This window comes from Catharus ustulatus, chromosome 4 (genome assembly GCF_009819885.2).
Source record: "Catharus ustulatus isolate bCatUst1 chromosome 4, bCatUst1.pri.v2, whole genome shotgun sequence".
NCBI lineage: Eukaryota > Metazoa > Chordata > Aves > Passeriformes > Turdidae > Catharus > Catharus ustulatus.
The window spans coordinates 47,426,230-47,442,492 of record NC_046224.1 but is presented as its reverse complement, the minus strand read 5'-3'; the positions used below and the strand labels follow the sequence as shown (position 1 = coordinate 47,442,492).

The following is a 16,263-nucleotide window of genomic DNA, read 5'->3' as shown; positions in this document are numbered from 1 at the left end:
TTAATTAAACAAGAGTCCTAATATTGTACAGTAATTTCATCTAAAGCAAGACTTTATTTTAGAAGGAAAATACGTTCACTTGTGCTGTGCTTCCACATCCCCTCTCCACGTGTAAACATAAAACAAGGACTAAAATAGTTTATCAGATTATAAACAGTGAGTAAGAGCAAGCATTAAAGATCCTTAGAAGATACTGAAATAAACCTTAGCTCTGCAGAACACACCTGTGCTTTTCAACACAGGTAAGAGTTGCTCACAATATCATGCCATGTATGACAAGACAAACAGACATCAGAACCAAATGAAAACATTTATCTTCCTAACACCTTAACAAAAAGGAACAGACTCGGCTAACAAGTAGCAATATGAGCTATTATTGCACAAGCAAGTAATCTGCTTTTTGACTCTCACAAGTAAATTGAACTAAGGTAACATTTTATTACATGAATACAGAGTTGGATACCAAGAAATGTTTGTAACAAAACTCTTTTATTCTGGCACATCTTTCCTTAATTTCTCAGACTTGACTGATGCAAAATATAACGTTAAATACTCATTCCTTTAATTTGTGATTGCCAGTGATGGCATCAACCTTTTAAATGGTAAACCTTAGCACACCACACTTCTGAAGCTCTTTAAGTACACAGAGCAGCATAAATCAAATACTTTTTCTGAAGAATAGGACTAAATGTTGAGGCCTTATATTCAGAATCAACACAAACTGAAGCTGAAACAGAAAACACAGTTCAGCTTTTCATTGAGGTTGTCTTTACTTGCACTTGATTAATGCTAGCCATCCCTTCAGAACCATGCATGCTACCACTAACCTTTGTAGCCCATATGGTCTGCTCCAAAGGATGAAAAAGTTTGAAACAAAAGCCATCTTTTTTAGAAGGCCTCTCGATGAGTTCACAAACGTTCAGCAGCACTGTTCCTACCCACTGGTCATTTTTGGGAGTTTTGTAAAGAAGCAACACTCCTGGTTTCAGTACACACCACAGTTTGGTCCAGCTTTTCAAGGTACCACGAATCTAGAAGATAAATAGTTACAGATGTATCTTGGTGAAGTCAATACCAAAACCACTCCCCTTAACAAAATTAAATTTGAAATTTATTAGCTTTTATTTCAAAGCAAAGTTTATCAGGTCTTTCAAAAGTTTACCCAGGTTTATTAAAGAATATAAAGGTATGCTTGTTCTTCTGTCTTGATGAATACTCAGTTCTACAAATGGGTATGCACTCATTCAGAAATGGGAAGTATGGCAATTCAACTGCACTACTGTTGATAATATGAACTGCTGTTATTAAGAGAGCAGTACCAGCAAGTTCTTAAGAGAGGAAAGGAAAATTACCAGAAATACACAAAGAAACCTGCTTGAAATATCTCACTGAATCATTTTTGCAATTGTTATGTCTGTAACAGAGGCACTTCAAAGGGTAAAATGAGAAGGACAAAGTGAGAATTGCAAAGCCCGCTCATCCCAAGTTGATGGCTATGCACACAAGAACAATGTGACTAAGGTGACTGCAGTAAGTGGGAGCTAAGTTCCTCTATTAGTCCCCTAGGATTTGAGCACAGAGACCTTGGGAGGCAATTAGTGACTGCTGTTCCTGTAGAAAAACATTAACAGCAAGTAAAAGATTGAGCCTTTTCTATTCTGGCCAGAAAGCAGCAAGCAACTAACTGCTCCATCTTCAACTCAGGTTGCACACTTGGATTCTGACCTTCAGCCAGTCAGCCATAACAATAACTGAGGGGTCCGTGATCGTGCTAAGCAATTCTTTCGTGGCTCTCTTCTTTTCTTCTCTGTAGTTTTTCTTCTGAACCTGTAAATAAAAATGTTTACCATGTCATGGACATAAGCCAGTTATCAGCACAAAAAGGTATTGACCAACACAAGCTGAGGAAAAACCTGCTAAATTCAATTTGCAATACAGATATAGAAAAATAGTTAGACCAGCTATGACATAGTAAATTTCAGGTTCTTCTGCAATTTTCTTTTAAAAAGAGGATTTGAAACTCCTGTTACAATCAAAAGGGAGGAAAAACCAACCAAACCAAGTTTCAATATACAGGTACATTATCTGATCTGTGGCCTTTACCCACCAGTTATATTTCCCCGAGAGAAATTCACAGTAATTTATCTCCCTCATTTAAAGCCAAACAATTTTACATTTCTCCTGAAACAGTATCAACCAAACAGTAGAATTTGTTCTTGCTCTAGTGCAGGGGGAAGAAGGTAGTCGAAATGCACTCAAATTGCAATTTTTATCATTCCATTTGTCATTTCATTACATGTAGATATCCTGAGGTCTCTGCCAATCTGAAATAATCTATGATCTTCTGAGTTATTCTACAATATTGTGCCATCTTAAAGACTATTATAGAAACCAATATTCAAGTAAAAATAGAGTAAAACTTGAAGAGACTCAACAGCACAACTTCTCACAATACTTAAATATTCCCCAAGTCTCATCATTATTTGGCATTTTTGTTTTCTCATTAGAGAATAAGGTAAAACTATGTGAATGCATTTATAGTTCACGAGGATTTACTAGGAAATTAATTCACCTTGAGAGATTCTTTTTTCGTAAGTTTGCTTGCAGATTGAGAGATGTCCTTCTCAGAGCCATTGAAAAGCTTGGATTCAGACTGAAATTCATAACACACATAATAAATAAATGACAATGATAGATACAAGAATATATTACTGCTGCTGGCACTTCAGCAAGTGTTTAAAGTGCAATTATGTTTGCAAGGTTCCCATTCCCTCTCACATCTCTACTGCTTCCCCCACTAAAAAACCCCAAACAAACCAACAAACCACAACTTTTAACATGAGCTGTTCACCACCTATTCACAGAGACTCTTTCTGTAAGGGCTTTATGGGAAAGAAGTCTGAGGTTCCTTCAAAAGCAGCTGACCTATATACAGTAAGCATTTAGCTCATGTGGATTGTTACTAGACAGAGCATGCTAGAATAGTTAGGCATTATTTTAGCAGAGAGAGGGTGTTTTAGAAGAATCCAAGTGTTTTAACACAGAAGTCATTCCCAGGATATACAAATCAGAATGCAGAATCAGCTGTCTTCTTCCAAAACTTGACAGCTATAGAGGCACTTACCCTGTGACTCATGAAGGAAAATACAGCCTCTTCAGTCTAGGATTCAGTGCTCTAAATCATGAGAATACAACTGCCCACTAACAGCACTTGTTCTGCTCCTTGCACCCTAACTCCATGCTCTGATTACTTTGCAAGTCATCTTCAAGAAGCTCACGGTGGTGCCAGGCAGAACAAGACCCAGGTTTGTTCGTGACACCCAAGTCTTGATCATGCAGGACAGTGAGCTGCCTCAGCACCACATGATTGCTCCCCCCTCCTCTCCCCCAGGTCTTGTAAGGTTCAAAGTTTACTCCCAGGGGTTTGTTGCCTACTAGTTGAAAGGGAACTCAAGTCACCCAATATACACTGTGGGAACAGCACTCTTTAGGGGAAAAAAAAAGCGGGGGAGAAAGACGAGTCTAAGAGGAGTCTGTGAGAGTTTTCATACCATTCCTATTGGAGGTCAAAGAACATTGAGTAGGTATTCACTATTTACAAACTTCAGATAAATTACAGAGTTGTATTTCTTTCTGCACTGAAGCATAAGCCTGGTGGACCCAAAATTTCTGCATTGTCAAAAAAAAAAAAAAAAAAATCCCCAAAACCAAAACAATGTGACATTCTAAACTGTGCATCCAATTCAAACTCAAGGACATTTTATCAAAACTGACCCTCAAGATGCTCCACATTTCAGATCCCAAACTACAGTGCAAAGTCTATTCACTGAATTTCTATTTTGGAATACTATAAAATGACAAAAAATATGAAAGCTTAGAGTAAAACTTACAACAATAATAAAAACAGTGCACTTGAGCATTTTCTTAAATCAGAGGCTGCTCAAACAAAAGAAACAAAACCTCGAGAGTCACAAGCTGAACAATTTAACCTGGATTCTACTTTACATCTTTAATTCAGAATTAAGAGTTTACAGGAGTCTACTTAGTTACTGTAAAAAAGGTATGCGCAATATCTGGCAAAAAGTAATTTTAGCTCAAATTCTTTTTAAAGATAAATAAATATTCTTTAACTTCTCTATCTGTCTTGGGAAAATGAAGGAATCATCTTGTAATAAAGGCATATTCTTGACACTCAAAATTTCACTTTAAGATGAGTGCGCAACTTGAAACTAAATACCTCTCTCTAGAATTTAAAGGAAATACAGTACTTTAAATGCAGTAACAGAAGAGGGGGAAAATGATTATCACTGTCACATAAGAAGAGGTAATGAACTCATTATGCAAGCTATAATGGAACAACTTAAGCAAAACATTCATAAATATTCTAGTTGCTCCCTAACAGAAAGCTAAGGCAATCTAAAGGTCACGCATAGAAAAGCCCCAAACCAGTAAGTTTCCTAGGCTACAAAACCTCATTTTCTCATTGTCTCAGTTTTAAAGCTCATCAATATAACACTGAGTAAAGGTCTACATTTAGCTGTTCAATGTTAGGAGAAAGGTCAGTGATCTGTATATTTTTAAGCCAGTAACCTTCTGTTATACCTACACAAAGCAGATGGGATAAAAAATTTAGAAGAAAACATCTTAAGAGAACCTTCTGTAACTCCCAGCAAGGTACATTCAGTACAAGATTCCAGGCAACTCCCATGACTGCTTTTCCATTCTCTTAGGAAGAAGGGCTGCTATTTAACTTCCACTAGTAAAATCAAGCCCCACATTGGTAATAATGGCAATAATATTAGTAATATTGTAATATAGTAATATTGGTCTCATCTTTGACAGAAAGACACAAAATATGTAATAGCAAAGAACCCAAAGACTTAAGATGTGTTAAGACAAGAAATAAGAAAAATAAATATAAGGGAGAGGAAAAGGGAATTGGATAGTGAAAGATAAATGATTCTTGAGAGTCTGGAATAAATCCAAGTCAAAGGAGATCATAATAACTTGATTTCCAAGTCAAACTGATTTTGAGGTTTCTGGACAAATATAAATATTTGGATCACAAGATGGTTGGATAGTAAAGTACACTTCCTTCATAGCCCTGACAAGTGAGGCTCTAGGATGTAGTAAAGCAAATATATATGAGGTTTTGTGATCCCAAGTCATGTGTACGACACCAACAGTTTGAAATGCTTAGCTACACACAAAACTGTAGCATCAGCTGCAGAATCTAAACTGCTTATCCCATTGCAATTTCAATGACACCATTTAAGCCTGGAAATGGTACTATAATCTTTAAGTCTCTCTGTTTTTTCGTCAGCATCTTTGTAATGTTTCTCTTTATGGCTCTGATATATCAAATACCACAGAAAAAAAATCTGTGTCCAGACCTTGAGTGCAAACCCTATATGCAAGGGGTGAGGCTGCCTGTGCCCAGGACAAAGTGCTGTGCAAAAGCAGCAAAAAGCAGGAGTTTCCCCCTTTCCCCTGGGAGCTAGCTGTGCTCTAGATCAGGTCATCAGCTTCCAGAGCAACCCACACCTGCTGCATCCCAACTGTTTAAGTGTCTGTTACCACATTTGCCTCCTTAAAAGACAGTGGACATCCCAGCAGAAAATAGGAAACCACACAGCTAGGTAAATTAGAGCCTTTAAACTCTATGGCAAAGCAATTTAAAATCTATGGCAAGGCAACATCCCACTCCAAGACAACAGCAAGAAGACTCAGTATTAGTATTAGTAATTAGAATTAGTATTCAATTTTCACTACTTTGAACCACAGATTTGGATGTGATGTCATCCTGGGAACCATATTAAGAGATTCCATTTAATCTTGATCTATAGCTGAATCTGAAGAGTAATGTTCAAGATTATCTACAACAAAAGTTAAATACATTTGCCTTTAATTAAAAATGTGTAACTCCTATACACACCAACATTTTTAACATAGGTTAGGAGGTTGTTTTCCTTACCTTGCTTTTTGACATAGAATACGCCCCATCTTCTTTACTTTGTGATGTATCATCCTTCCCTTTATCAAAACCTTAAAGAGAAAACAGTATTGTTGCAAATGACTTAAATTCATTAACAAAATGTATATGAACTAGCTTTTGAAATAAATTTGCCAATGTGTTTAGCATAAAAAAGTACAAGTAAATCAGATTTTCAAATAACATATATATACCAATCCACTCATCAGTTGAAAACAGCAGTTACCACCATATACACGAATTTAATACTTCTCACTAAGAGGCAAGAACAGTCCACTGTATTTGGAGCATGCTGCACCTGATCCAATAACCCGATGAATTGCAAATATAACGTGCCAACTTTCGTCCTTTTATTTTCACATTCTCCCCTACCTGCATACAAGCAGGCACAGAGAAGAGCACTAAATAAAACCTTTTTTTTGTTTGTTCATTTCTGTAGCTTTCTGTAACTAGTTAATTGTTAAATATCACCAACATGAAAGCAAATCTGATTAAAATCATCAGTCAGGATTTTTTTGCAAGAAAATGGAAAACATTAGCCTTGAATTTATACTTTCAACATGACACTGAAGAAGCGTAACTACAAGGTTTTATATTAAAACAGTTGTCAAAATCCCATGTTTCTCTTCTGTGACAAACCCCACAGTTCCCCAGTATCCAAAAAGCAAAGTAGGTCAGTGTCCATGTGACAATGGAAAACAGGGACACAGCTGGTGTGGGTGCTGCCACACAGCTGCTATGTGCCAGAGAACATACACTGAGAACCTGGCACTCTCTTGCAGAAAAATCACCTACTGTGCTTACAAGACACATCTCACTCGTTGATCCATTTTATTTGAAAAGCGTGGTGGCAGCATAAAGCTTTTATAAACAGGAATAAAACAAACTGCACAATGCATTTATCTGAGTACATCAGCATGCCATCATTTACACAGCCTCTGGAGAGAAGGCAGATGGGACCATGAAGTCATGCATGGATTTCAGAACAGGCACAGGGGTGTCCAAGAGCTGTGCCCATGAGAGGGCACTGCACCAGCAGGCACACTGCACCCATGGACAACACCAGTGCTTTCGAGTGTCCCTCTGGGCATGGTCCCAACTTCAAAACAGAAATCAGTATTCTGATCCCTGAAATGAGAAGACTTACCAGAGAAACTCTTTGATTTCACATTCTTCAAGGGAATGTGTGTATGCGAGGGGAAACTATGAGCTTTGAAAGAATTTTTAACTTTCTGTAGTAGTGTTGGGTAGTTTGTCTATACTAGGAATTTTTTCTTTTTTTTTTCTTTTTTTTGGTTATTATTATCTTCAGCCTTCCAAAACTTGTAATACCTAGAAATTCCAAGACAGAACTGATTTGTCACAATTACACATCCTGGGAAGATTCATGGACTTAAAGGGGCATTAGGTTGATCTCCAGGTTACATGAGAAATCTCAAGATTCCTCTTGATTTTGGTCTGGTAATCAGTCTTTTAGGGATTTTTCTTCCTTTATATTTATTACCCTTGTGCAGATATTCCTTTTTAAGATCAGACTTTAAAAAATTTTAAACTGCACTTCAATATCTTATTTTACATTCACAGAAAGGAAAACCTACATGCCTTTACAAACCACTTTTACACATCTTCATAGAAGCCCCACGCGGGCATAGTTCATTAAACCCTTCATTTTTAAATTCTTCCAACACACCTGCAATATATTTGTTTAGTTAATGAAAACCTATGTCAAAGACCATTTGACAACAGGGAAGAAGTACCTTGACAGGCAGAAGATTTGTAGTACCAGGGAATCCACAAAAAATCCAGACACCAGAGGCCACACTTCCTATATAATACCAAATGCAAAAGCACATTTTCTACAGCACTAGTTATGGGGTGTGAAACAAAACAAAGGTTGTTTAAAGCCTCAGAGGCTACACTTGCCTTAGTTCACTGAGAAGTTACTGGATGCAATGCTAGACTTAGGCAAACACACACCAGAACCATAGTGGAGGCTTCCTCCTTAACCAGTGCCCAAATGAAATTCCTCAAAAGGAATCAAATCCCAGTGAGAATGCAGTGCAGGCATTTTCTAATGATCTTCCCACTTTTGCTTATTTAATGGCACATATAGAAGCCTTAGTGAGAGGGAATCAGCAAAGAACTGCTAAATCAGGTTGTTCTTACAGATGAGAAGCTATAATTCCAAGCTTGCTTTCTAAAGCACAACAGTTTTATGGACTTTATACACCTTTATCCAACAGACATACCTTTTTTTATTTTCACAAACAAGCTTTGCATCAGTATCACCAAGAAGAAATAAAACCAGAAAGAACCGTTCTGTCCCAGAGAACTGGACATGAAGGCCAAAGTTAGTTACATTTCCATGCATTTCACCTCCTTGCTTTCAGTGTCTTGAGCTGGAGAGACGTGTGTGCCAGCTGACTGATGAATTTACCCACCACAGGGACTGTTCCCTGCTCACCCACAGCACAGAAAAGGGCTCTTTCAGGGGTTCATTAGGAAAGCCAAGTCTGGGTGCTGCACCTCCTGGAACACCTTGCACTGCCCCACCTTGGTCTGTGAGGAAACCCAGTCATCCAGCCTTGCATCCCCCAGCATCCTACAGGCAGCCTCACTCTGTGTGGGGGGATAAGCTCACAATACAGACAGCTGTCTGGAGCAGAGACTGCCAGAGCACAAGAGGTTAGAAGCAGGGTGTAAATAAAAAGAAAGTTTTTCAAGTTTTTCAATATTTATCAGCAGTGGTTTTGGGCTTAATATTTTAGCTTACTTGTTCTTTCCCACTTTGTAAGTCAATCAGCAGCTCTTTAATGAAATAACCGAGCCCACATTTCACAATGTAGAAATTCAGGTGTTGAAGACAGTCTCTTTCTGTAACTTCCTCTCTTTTGAATCCTTTGAATTTATGTATAATTTTCTATCTACAATCCTGAAAGCAATCTTTAGAGTTAGGAGCACCACTACTGTACTCTCTAAAGCAGTTCTGAGCATCAGCAACAGCGTTCAAAGCAATACCACATCTTAACAGACTTTCTCCGAGTGTGACCTTCCTTATCTTAACAGCACAGGTGCCATGGGCCCTGAAAGCTGATCCAATGCCAGTGCAGTCAGTCACAGTTCATGGTATGACCTCAGAACCCAAGTGAAACTGTCCATTAGTGCATTCCTGCTGTGAGCACTCAGCATGTTCTTCCAAAATTTGCAGGTGAAAATCTGCATTAAAACTCATTAGGAGGTTTCAGAGATATTTAAGAGTCTGACAGAGGAACCAGAACCCTTGCATACAAGAGGTCGATGAAGCAAAATCAAATAGTGCTGTTTTAGAGATTGAGACAGGTTATGCAGTCAATACCCACAAAAATAAAAAAATCTTCAAAACACTGTTATTGACAAAAACCGAGGCTATATACAGTGCAAAATTAAAGACTATTTAGGATAAAGACTGTTGCAGGGTACAGTTTCAAAGAAAACTAAGTAATAGATTTCAATTTTTAAGCACAACATATACTTTTTGAAGTTGCACCCACAGCCTGTCCCTTCAGTCAATTTTGAAGGAAGAGAAAAACCAAAACCAAACATAACTCTTACATCTCGAATACTGGTTTTGTGCCTCTCACTAAATGCCATCTGCAATTATGATACATGAGAAAAATACATCAGAAAATAAGCATGTTACTTTTTAATGTCAGATCTATTTTATCCATAAAAGAAATAATTACTATCCACTGGAGGCTCTTTTTCAAACATACAGCAAAAACAGTAAAAAAATCAATGCAATGCACAAAAAGATCACAAACAGCAATCCAAGCAACAGTATTACTGACTTCCAAGTCAAAAGAAAGGAACAGCCTGATTTGATTACTGGTATGCAAATGCAGTTTTGAGGAACAAATAATTGAGCTGGAAAATGCTTCTGGAAGAAGTATGAGAGAATTATCAATACTGGTGCTATATAATAAACACATCAGAAAGAAAAAGAAAAATCTTTTTAAAGAATTGAACACAGGGAAACAATCTTTTTAACTGACTGACTTTCAAAAGCTTATTGACAACCAGATTTGAGAGTACAATCTCATATTAAGTAATTCAGATTCCTCCATGGACTTCAAAAGCAAAGTAATCAGAAAAGTAAGCAAAGTCCTTTTATGTATTTTCTTACAGTAGCATTTTCTTTTGTAAGCACTAGATAAAATAAAAAAACCCAAAGAAACAAAAAACAAAAAAAACTAAAGACTGTCATTGCTGGACCTATACATGAGTATATTTAAAACAGAAAATTACTCTTTGTTTAAACAAATCTGAAGGAGTATATAAACAGTGTTCATTAGGCAAGTTAGGAATGTTGAAATTCTTCAAGAGCTATACGGAAGATTCCAAAAGACAAAGCATTTTTTAATTCTATGTACACACTTGAATTTTTTCATTAAAAACTGCTTTCCATTTGTTCTGCATTTTAAGTAGTCATTCATTGTCTGCTTATGAACAGTGATTAGCTTTAATTGCAGAATTCTATATAGAAAGGAAGCAAATACAAAATAAGATCCCTTTTTTTCTCACTGATTACCCTACTACTCATATTTATTTTAAAGGTATCAAGCACTTGTCTAGTTGCCAACCTCATGCTTTCATGCTTTGAGATCTTTTATTTTGTAAGCAGCTTGAATAAAACTCAGTGTTAGACTCTTGGTAGAAGGCTAATCATTTCCTGAAACAGAGTGAAAGGAAACATTCCAGGATAAAACAAGTTTAATAAAACATGGTGTCTGCAACCTCCCCCATGCTCTGCACTCAACTCTGCTCCAGGGCTTCAGAACCAGGGCTTCCAAATTTAGTGAACCACACAATAGAAAGTGAAAACTATTCTATTCCCCCTTTCCTTCGCCCACAACATTCTGGCCCCACGGGGCTACACAATAAAGTGCATCTCTCTGCATGCACAAGACAAATCATACATCCAAAGCAATTCTGGAGAGAATGCACAATTTGTACTATGCCCCCCCTTCAGGAATGGGTGACCTTGTAACACATTTTCAAGCACTGAAGCTTTCTGAAATAAACTGCTGAAATTCAGGTACCTATGTCAGAAGTGCACAGTATGAACAATGACATGCAATGATCTACAAATTCATTTCAATATTCCAGTACTTTTTCCAGTATAGATTTTCACAAAGCAACAAATCTGAGCAAAAGGAGATTAAAGCCTTTTCAGGGGTTGTAAGTCGTCAAAATCTTGCACTACAGAGTTTAGCAAGGCAATGTTTTTAGCTCTCATTTTCTATCTTGTAATTTTTTGTCAAAACATTGATGACCAGCCTGCAGATTTTCCAGTAGTTACAGCTACATGAAAACCTTCTGCTGTACCTTACAATTTTAAAGCAGATCTATTATGTGTGGCGGAAGGGGGGAGGGAGGGCAGTGGAAAGTACAAGAGAGGAAGGCATTTATAAACCACATCACAGAACCTCAGTCCTAAAAGCCCAAACAACCAAAACAAACATTCCAGTCAGTCTCAAATACAACAGTGCATTTTCAAGTGAGATTTGTGGCAGTGTAAAAGCTAACTTACCACCTCCCCTGTCTGCAAATCTGTCACTACAAAGAGCTGTTATCTAAATACACACGAGCGATACTCTTTCTGATTTCTGCTGACATCTCAGTACATTACTTTCGTTCGAGCGTGAAAATCCGAGGTGGAAATTATATTCGCTTCTGTACATTTTAAGAAACGCAAGAACCAAAACAAACCTGGTAAAGCAGGAGAGAGCTCGTTATATCCACCAAACGAAGCATTCCGGACGAGCTTTCGGCCATCAGCTCTTGGAGAAAACACTGATGAAATCCCAGCACACGAAGAAAACCTACGTCGCACTGGACCTTCTTCCTTCATGAGTTAAGGTGTTTGTGTAAGGATTATGCTCTCTGTGAAAGCTGGTTAGCATAAGCTGCTTGGAGCAAGAGTGTTGCAGTAGCAGCCTCTTACCTCATATTCTGATGAGTAAGATACAAAAGAGGAAAAAAAAGAAACAAACGAAGGGCGCACATGAAAAATGCAGTGAAGGGACAGAGGCTGCCAAATCAGCAGCAAGCCAAGCAACACTATACTGCTCTAGCAAAGCCCTTAGGATGCTTAAAGTGGAATGGCTTTGCTTCAGCTCCTTTTTTCTGGGAAACTCACCACATCTCAGTTTTTACCTCTCAGTTTTGGTCCTACTCATTTCGAAGCACACAAAAATGGTACTTCTGTTTTAAGGATTCCTTGAATCAAGTTCCTGTTAGTCTTTCAAGTCCCAAATTTATACTGCACAAAGGACAACTCATGAGCTATGTGGCTTCCCTGTTTGATATTGTGGTACACTACGGGAATCTGAAAAGGGAGTCCATCGTTTGCATTACACAGCCAAGTTGAACCTTCTGTTCAGGCCCTCACCTAACTCGTTTTTATCAACTGACTGCCATGGCCTCTACATCTTCATTTCTTATTTTTCTTTAAAAGGTGAGGCAACTGCTTTTTCTTCTTAAAAGTCTCCCATTTTTTAATATACAAACCAGCCTGACTCATGGAAGAGCTGCCCTAAATAATCTGCAAAAAAAAGGCTTTTTATTATTAATGCCCCAAATATTTTATTCAATTAATAAAACACTTAAATGGGCCAGCTTAAATTTTAAACATAATAAATATTCCAGTTAACTGTGCTTGAAGACTGGAAATCTGCTGATCCAAACTCCTCCTGCTGGCAGCTACCAGAATAAAGTCAAATAATCTCTCCCTCACCACCTTCATCCACTGCTTGTCATATCAGCAGCCTCTTTGCCACAATGACAAGTGTGCACAGACACTCTCTTGCAAATGTGGAACTTCCTTCCCATTTCTCTGCTGGTCCCATTTTCCCATCAAACCTTAGTTCTGACAAAACGGGTTTTGAAGCCTCTACTAAAAAACAGGACAATGGGACACCAAGAATTGCCTTGAAAATAAGAACTTGAGTTCTTAACTTACTCCATACTAGAGGTCTCCTTTTCTTAGAAAGCGAATCACACACCATAAATTAAATCAATAGCAGCGTGAACATGGTAAATCCTCAAGTTATACTATTTACTCCATCTCCTTATAAAAAGAAGTGTAGTTGACAAGGTAAAAAGATGTACCAGAAAAAAAACAAAGATGAGGCATGGATAGCCATCAACAGAAACCATTTCACACTATATGAAAAACACAATTCACTTAAGCACAGGGAGTAGGAAAAGTTGGATAAGCATCATGTATTCAGGTCTGTCTCCATTTAGCCAATCCTGCATCTCACACTTCCTTCACTGAAACAGTCCTTATCCAGATCTTCCAAAAGGAACAGAAAAAACAACTAAAAAACTAAAGGAGTGGAGTGGGCAGGGACGAGGAGGAAATGCAGGGAGGGAGAACTACTTTTTTTCTGTTTGGCTTTGTTTGGTTTTTTTTTTTTTTTGTTTGTTTGTTTGTTTTAATAAACACAGTTCTATATCAACTCTCCAAATCTGTCTTAAATACAAAACAGAGCAAATACCTTGGTCCAAATCTATTCAAAATATGCATTTTCTTTTTTTTTCCCTAACTAAAATCAAGAAAAGCTGCAGTGGAACTCCCCTTAGATACAGAAGGAACTGCATCCTCTCATTACAGATCTACCTTGCCCAGTTAATGGGGCTGTATTTGCCCCTTTCAGAGTCAGGGTTGTGACCCTGCCCAGAACACTCTGCTGGCACTGGTATCCAGCCTTTCCACGTCTCTCTCCTAACGGGAATGGCTGGGTCACACAGACTATAGGGAGGGGAGGCTCCTCCATCAGGCACCTGCCTCCGGCTGCTGGGCCCCACCTGCCAGCCCTCCAGCTTGTTTTACAACTGGGTCTTCTCTGCCACCTTATGTTCACACTGCTACAGAGTGGCTGTATTCCCATGGGATTTGGGAAACAACATCATCCTGAAAGCCTTTCCCTCCATGCCCTCTCAGGTCCCTTGACATGGCTCATGTAGCCAAACTGTAAACAGGAACAGATTAAAATACCTCTTTGTCCTTCCTATGCCCTTTTCTCCATCTACAACTGAAACTGAGCTCTTTGGGTAGATAAAATTAAGAATTTCAATACATATAATGTTACGTTTCCCCTCTCTGATGTTCTCTCCAGCCAAGGAAGCTGTTATCCAGTATTTTAAGCAACTTTTGCTTTAACTCAACAGCAATACAGGAGAGGCAGGCTCTGAGCCTTTTACCAAAATATGACTATCTCAACCACTACAACAGAGGAGGAAAAGAAAAAAACTAATTTAATCTTCTTTCTTCATCTCCTCACCCCTTCCCCCTGCAAAGACCAAAAAAATCCCATAAATCCTTTTTCTTCTTCTTTCCTTCCTGAAAATAAATTCAGAGAGAATAGGTCCATCCACTGATGAAACAGACTTTGTCATCTTAGACTAATGTCCCAGGCAGCCTTCTATCCTTTAGGCATTAGTTTCAAGTGCTTTCAGAATTTATATACTAGAAAATGCACTCTCATACACAGCTAAGAAGTTTACACAGTTTCAGATACTCAAAAATAGAACTACAGCCAAGTCCAATTGCATCAGTCAGACAAGGCTAAAAACTCTGCATAAATATAGAAGTATCAGCACCTTAGCCTAAAGGCATCAGGTGCGTGACACAGTGTATTTGTACATGAATATCTAAGTTTTTTCACAACAAAAGTTTAAGTCACAATAGAAGGCACTACACTAAGTATGCCACTGAAACAGAAAAATAGTTTCCTGGTTCCTCTGTTTTATAAAACACCTATATCAGCAGGAAGACAAAAATCCCAACATGACTGAAATGTTTAGTTCATATATCTCAGAACAGGAAGGTGGGGAGGAGCACCAGGGGAAGAATCCATTCTCAGTCAGTCTCTTTAGAGGAGGAAAACTTATTAAACGTATATATTTTTCTAAAGGACAGGACACATTTCTCATATCAGATATTGAATTGGGGCTTCTCCAACAGTAAACAGTAAGCAGTGGCTGAAACACCTATCCTAATCCCGTGCATAAGACATTCTTCCAGGATATTACCTGGAACAAAATGTAAAATCTCAGTGTACCAAACAAAATCAAACAGAAGATACATGGAGTTCCGATAACCTGAACACTTTTGACAAAGTCTGGTTTTAGTTTTAAAACATTTCTCCAATGGAAAAATATTTACAGCTGAAAAAACCACAGTCTTAACAAAATAGACCTCTCTGAATTGCAAAGGCATGAATTTAATGAAGCTGAACTCAAAGTAAACTTATCTGGACTACCCGAATGAGAAATTTTCACTATAATAATCCTTTTTAGAGAGATTTTAGAAATTTAGAATAACTGGCACATTCTGCAAACTGATACTGATGCAGTAATACAACTAAGACTATGTCTAGTGATGCAAAGTAAAAAAAAAATAGTCCTTTTGCCCTTACAGGTACTGAAGGAAAAGTCAAAATCTTCTTAAAATCAAACTCGGTGAAAGCTAGAGAAAAAGAAAGAGGAAGGAAAGCTTGGTGTATTAGAGGAAGGCAGAAGCATTTTAGACTTGCCCTGCAACTGACAGTAATTTGCCCTGACATTTCAACATTACTACCTTTTCCAGAAGAATTCTTCCCCCTGTCCATGAAAAGGTCATAAATAATTCTCTATGTGCAGAAAACAGAAAAAGAAAACAGGTGGACTATCATATCTATGAAGGTTTTATCCAACACCTGATTTTCACATATGGATTTGAAGTAAAAGAGATTTTTTTCCTATTTAATAAAAAGGGTATTAAAGATATACTTGCCTTCAGCACTGATATTTGATTCAGAAAAAAATTATACTTAAACCACGAGGTTACAAGTTGGAAAATAGTTGAGAGAAGCAAATTTTTTTCACCAAATATTCTTCTGTTCTCTGGTATTTCCAAGTCCAGTGCAGTTTAGCTGAGAAGTAATTCCAGAGGCAAGCTTCAGAGTGGTGATGAATGACCACCAAGGCTTCCCAGGCACTTCTGGCAACTGTACCTAGCTGCACCTCCTCATTTGCAGGCTGTTGCCTGCTCAGCTCCTCCCATATGGAGTAAATAGCTTTGCTCACTGCTCAGGTTTCAACACTGTCATGTCAACCCTTATGAAATTCTCAAAGTCACGGCTCAGGTTCAAGTAGGCCAGTCCTGCAGAGACTGTCATGAAGAAAGAGAACTTGCTTGAGATGTTTCCCAGCAATCAGCTCTGCTGTGCCTTTTAAACCCAGTA

The 16,263-nt window shown here is 38.0% G+C and overlaps 1 protein-coding gene across 6 annotated transcripts in view; it reads right to left on the bottom strand.

The window, feature by feature from the left end:
- Positions 1-16,263, bottom strand: part of OSBPL8 (oxysterol binding protein like 8) — an 80,102-nt gene that overhangs the window by 19,703 nt on the left and 44,136 nt on the right. For 5 of the 6 annotated variants that reach the window (XM_033057770.2, XM_033057772.2, XM_033057775.2 and 2 more), the window contains 4 exons: positions 5,975-6,045; positions 2,573-2,653; positions 1,726-1,827; positions 828-1,031 (listed from right to left, as the gene is read on the bottom strand). In XM_033057770.2, coding sequence (XP_032913661.1) covers positions 828-1,031; positions 1,726-1,827; positions 2,573-2,653; positions 5,975-6,045 — 458 coding nt within the window. Of the gene's footprint in view, positions 1-827; positions 1,032-1,725; positions 1,828-2,572; positions 2,654-5,974; positions 6,046-11,740; positions 11,981-16,263 lie in introns of those variants that run through there. The other variant, XM_033057776.2, reaches the window with a different exon arrangement.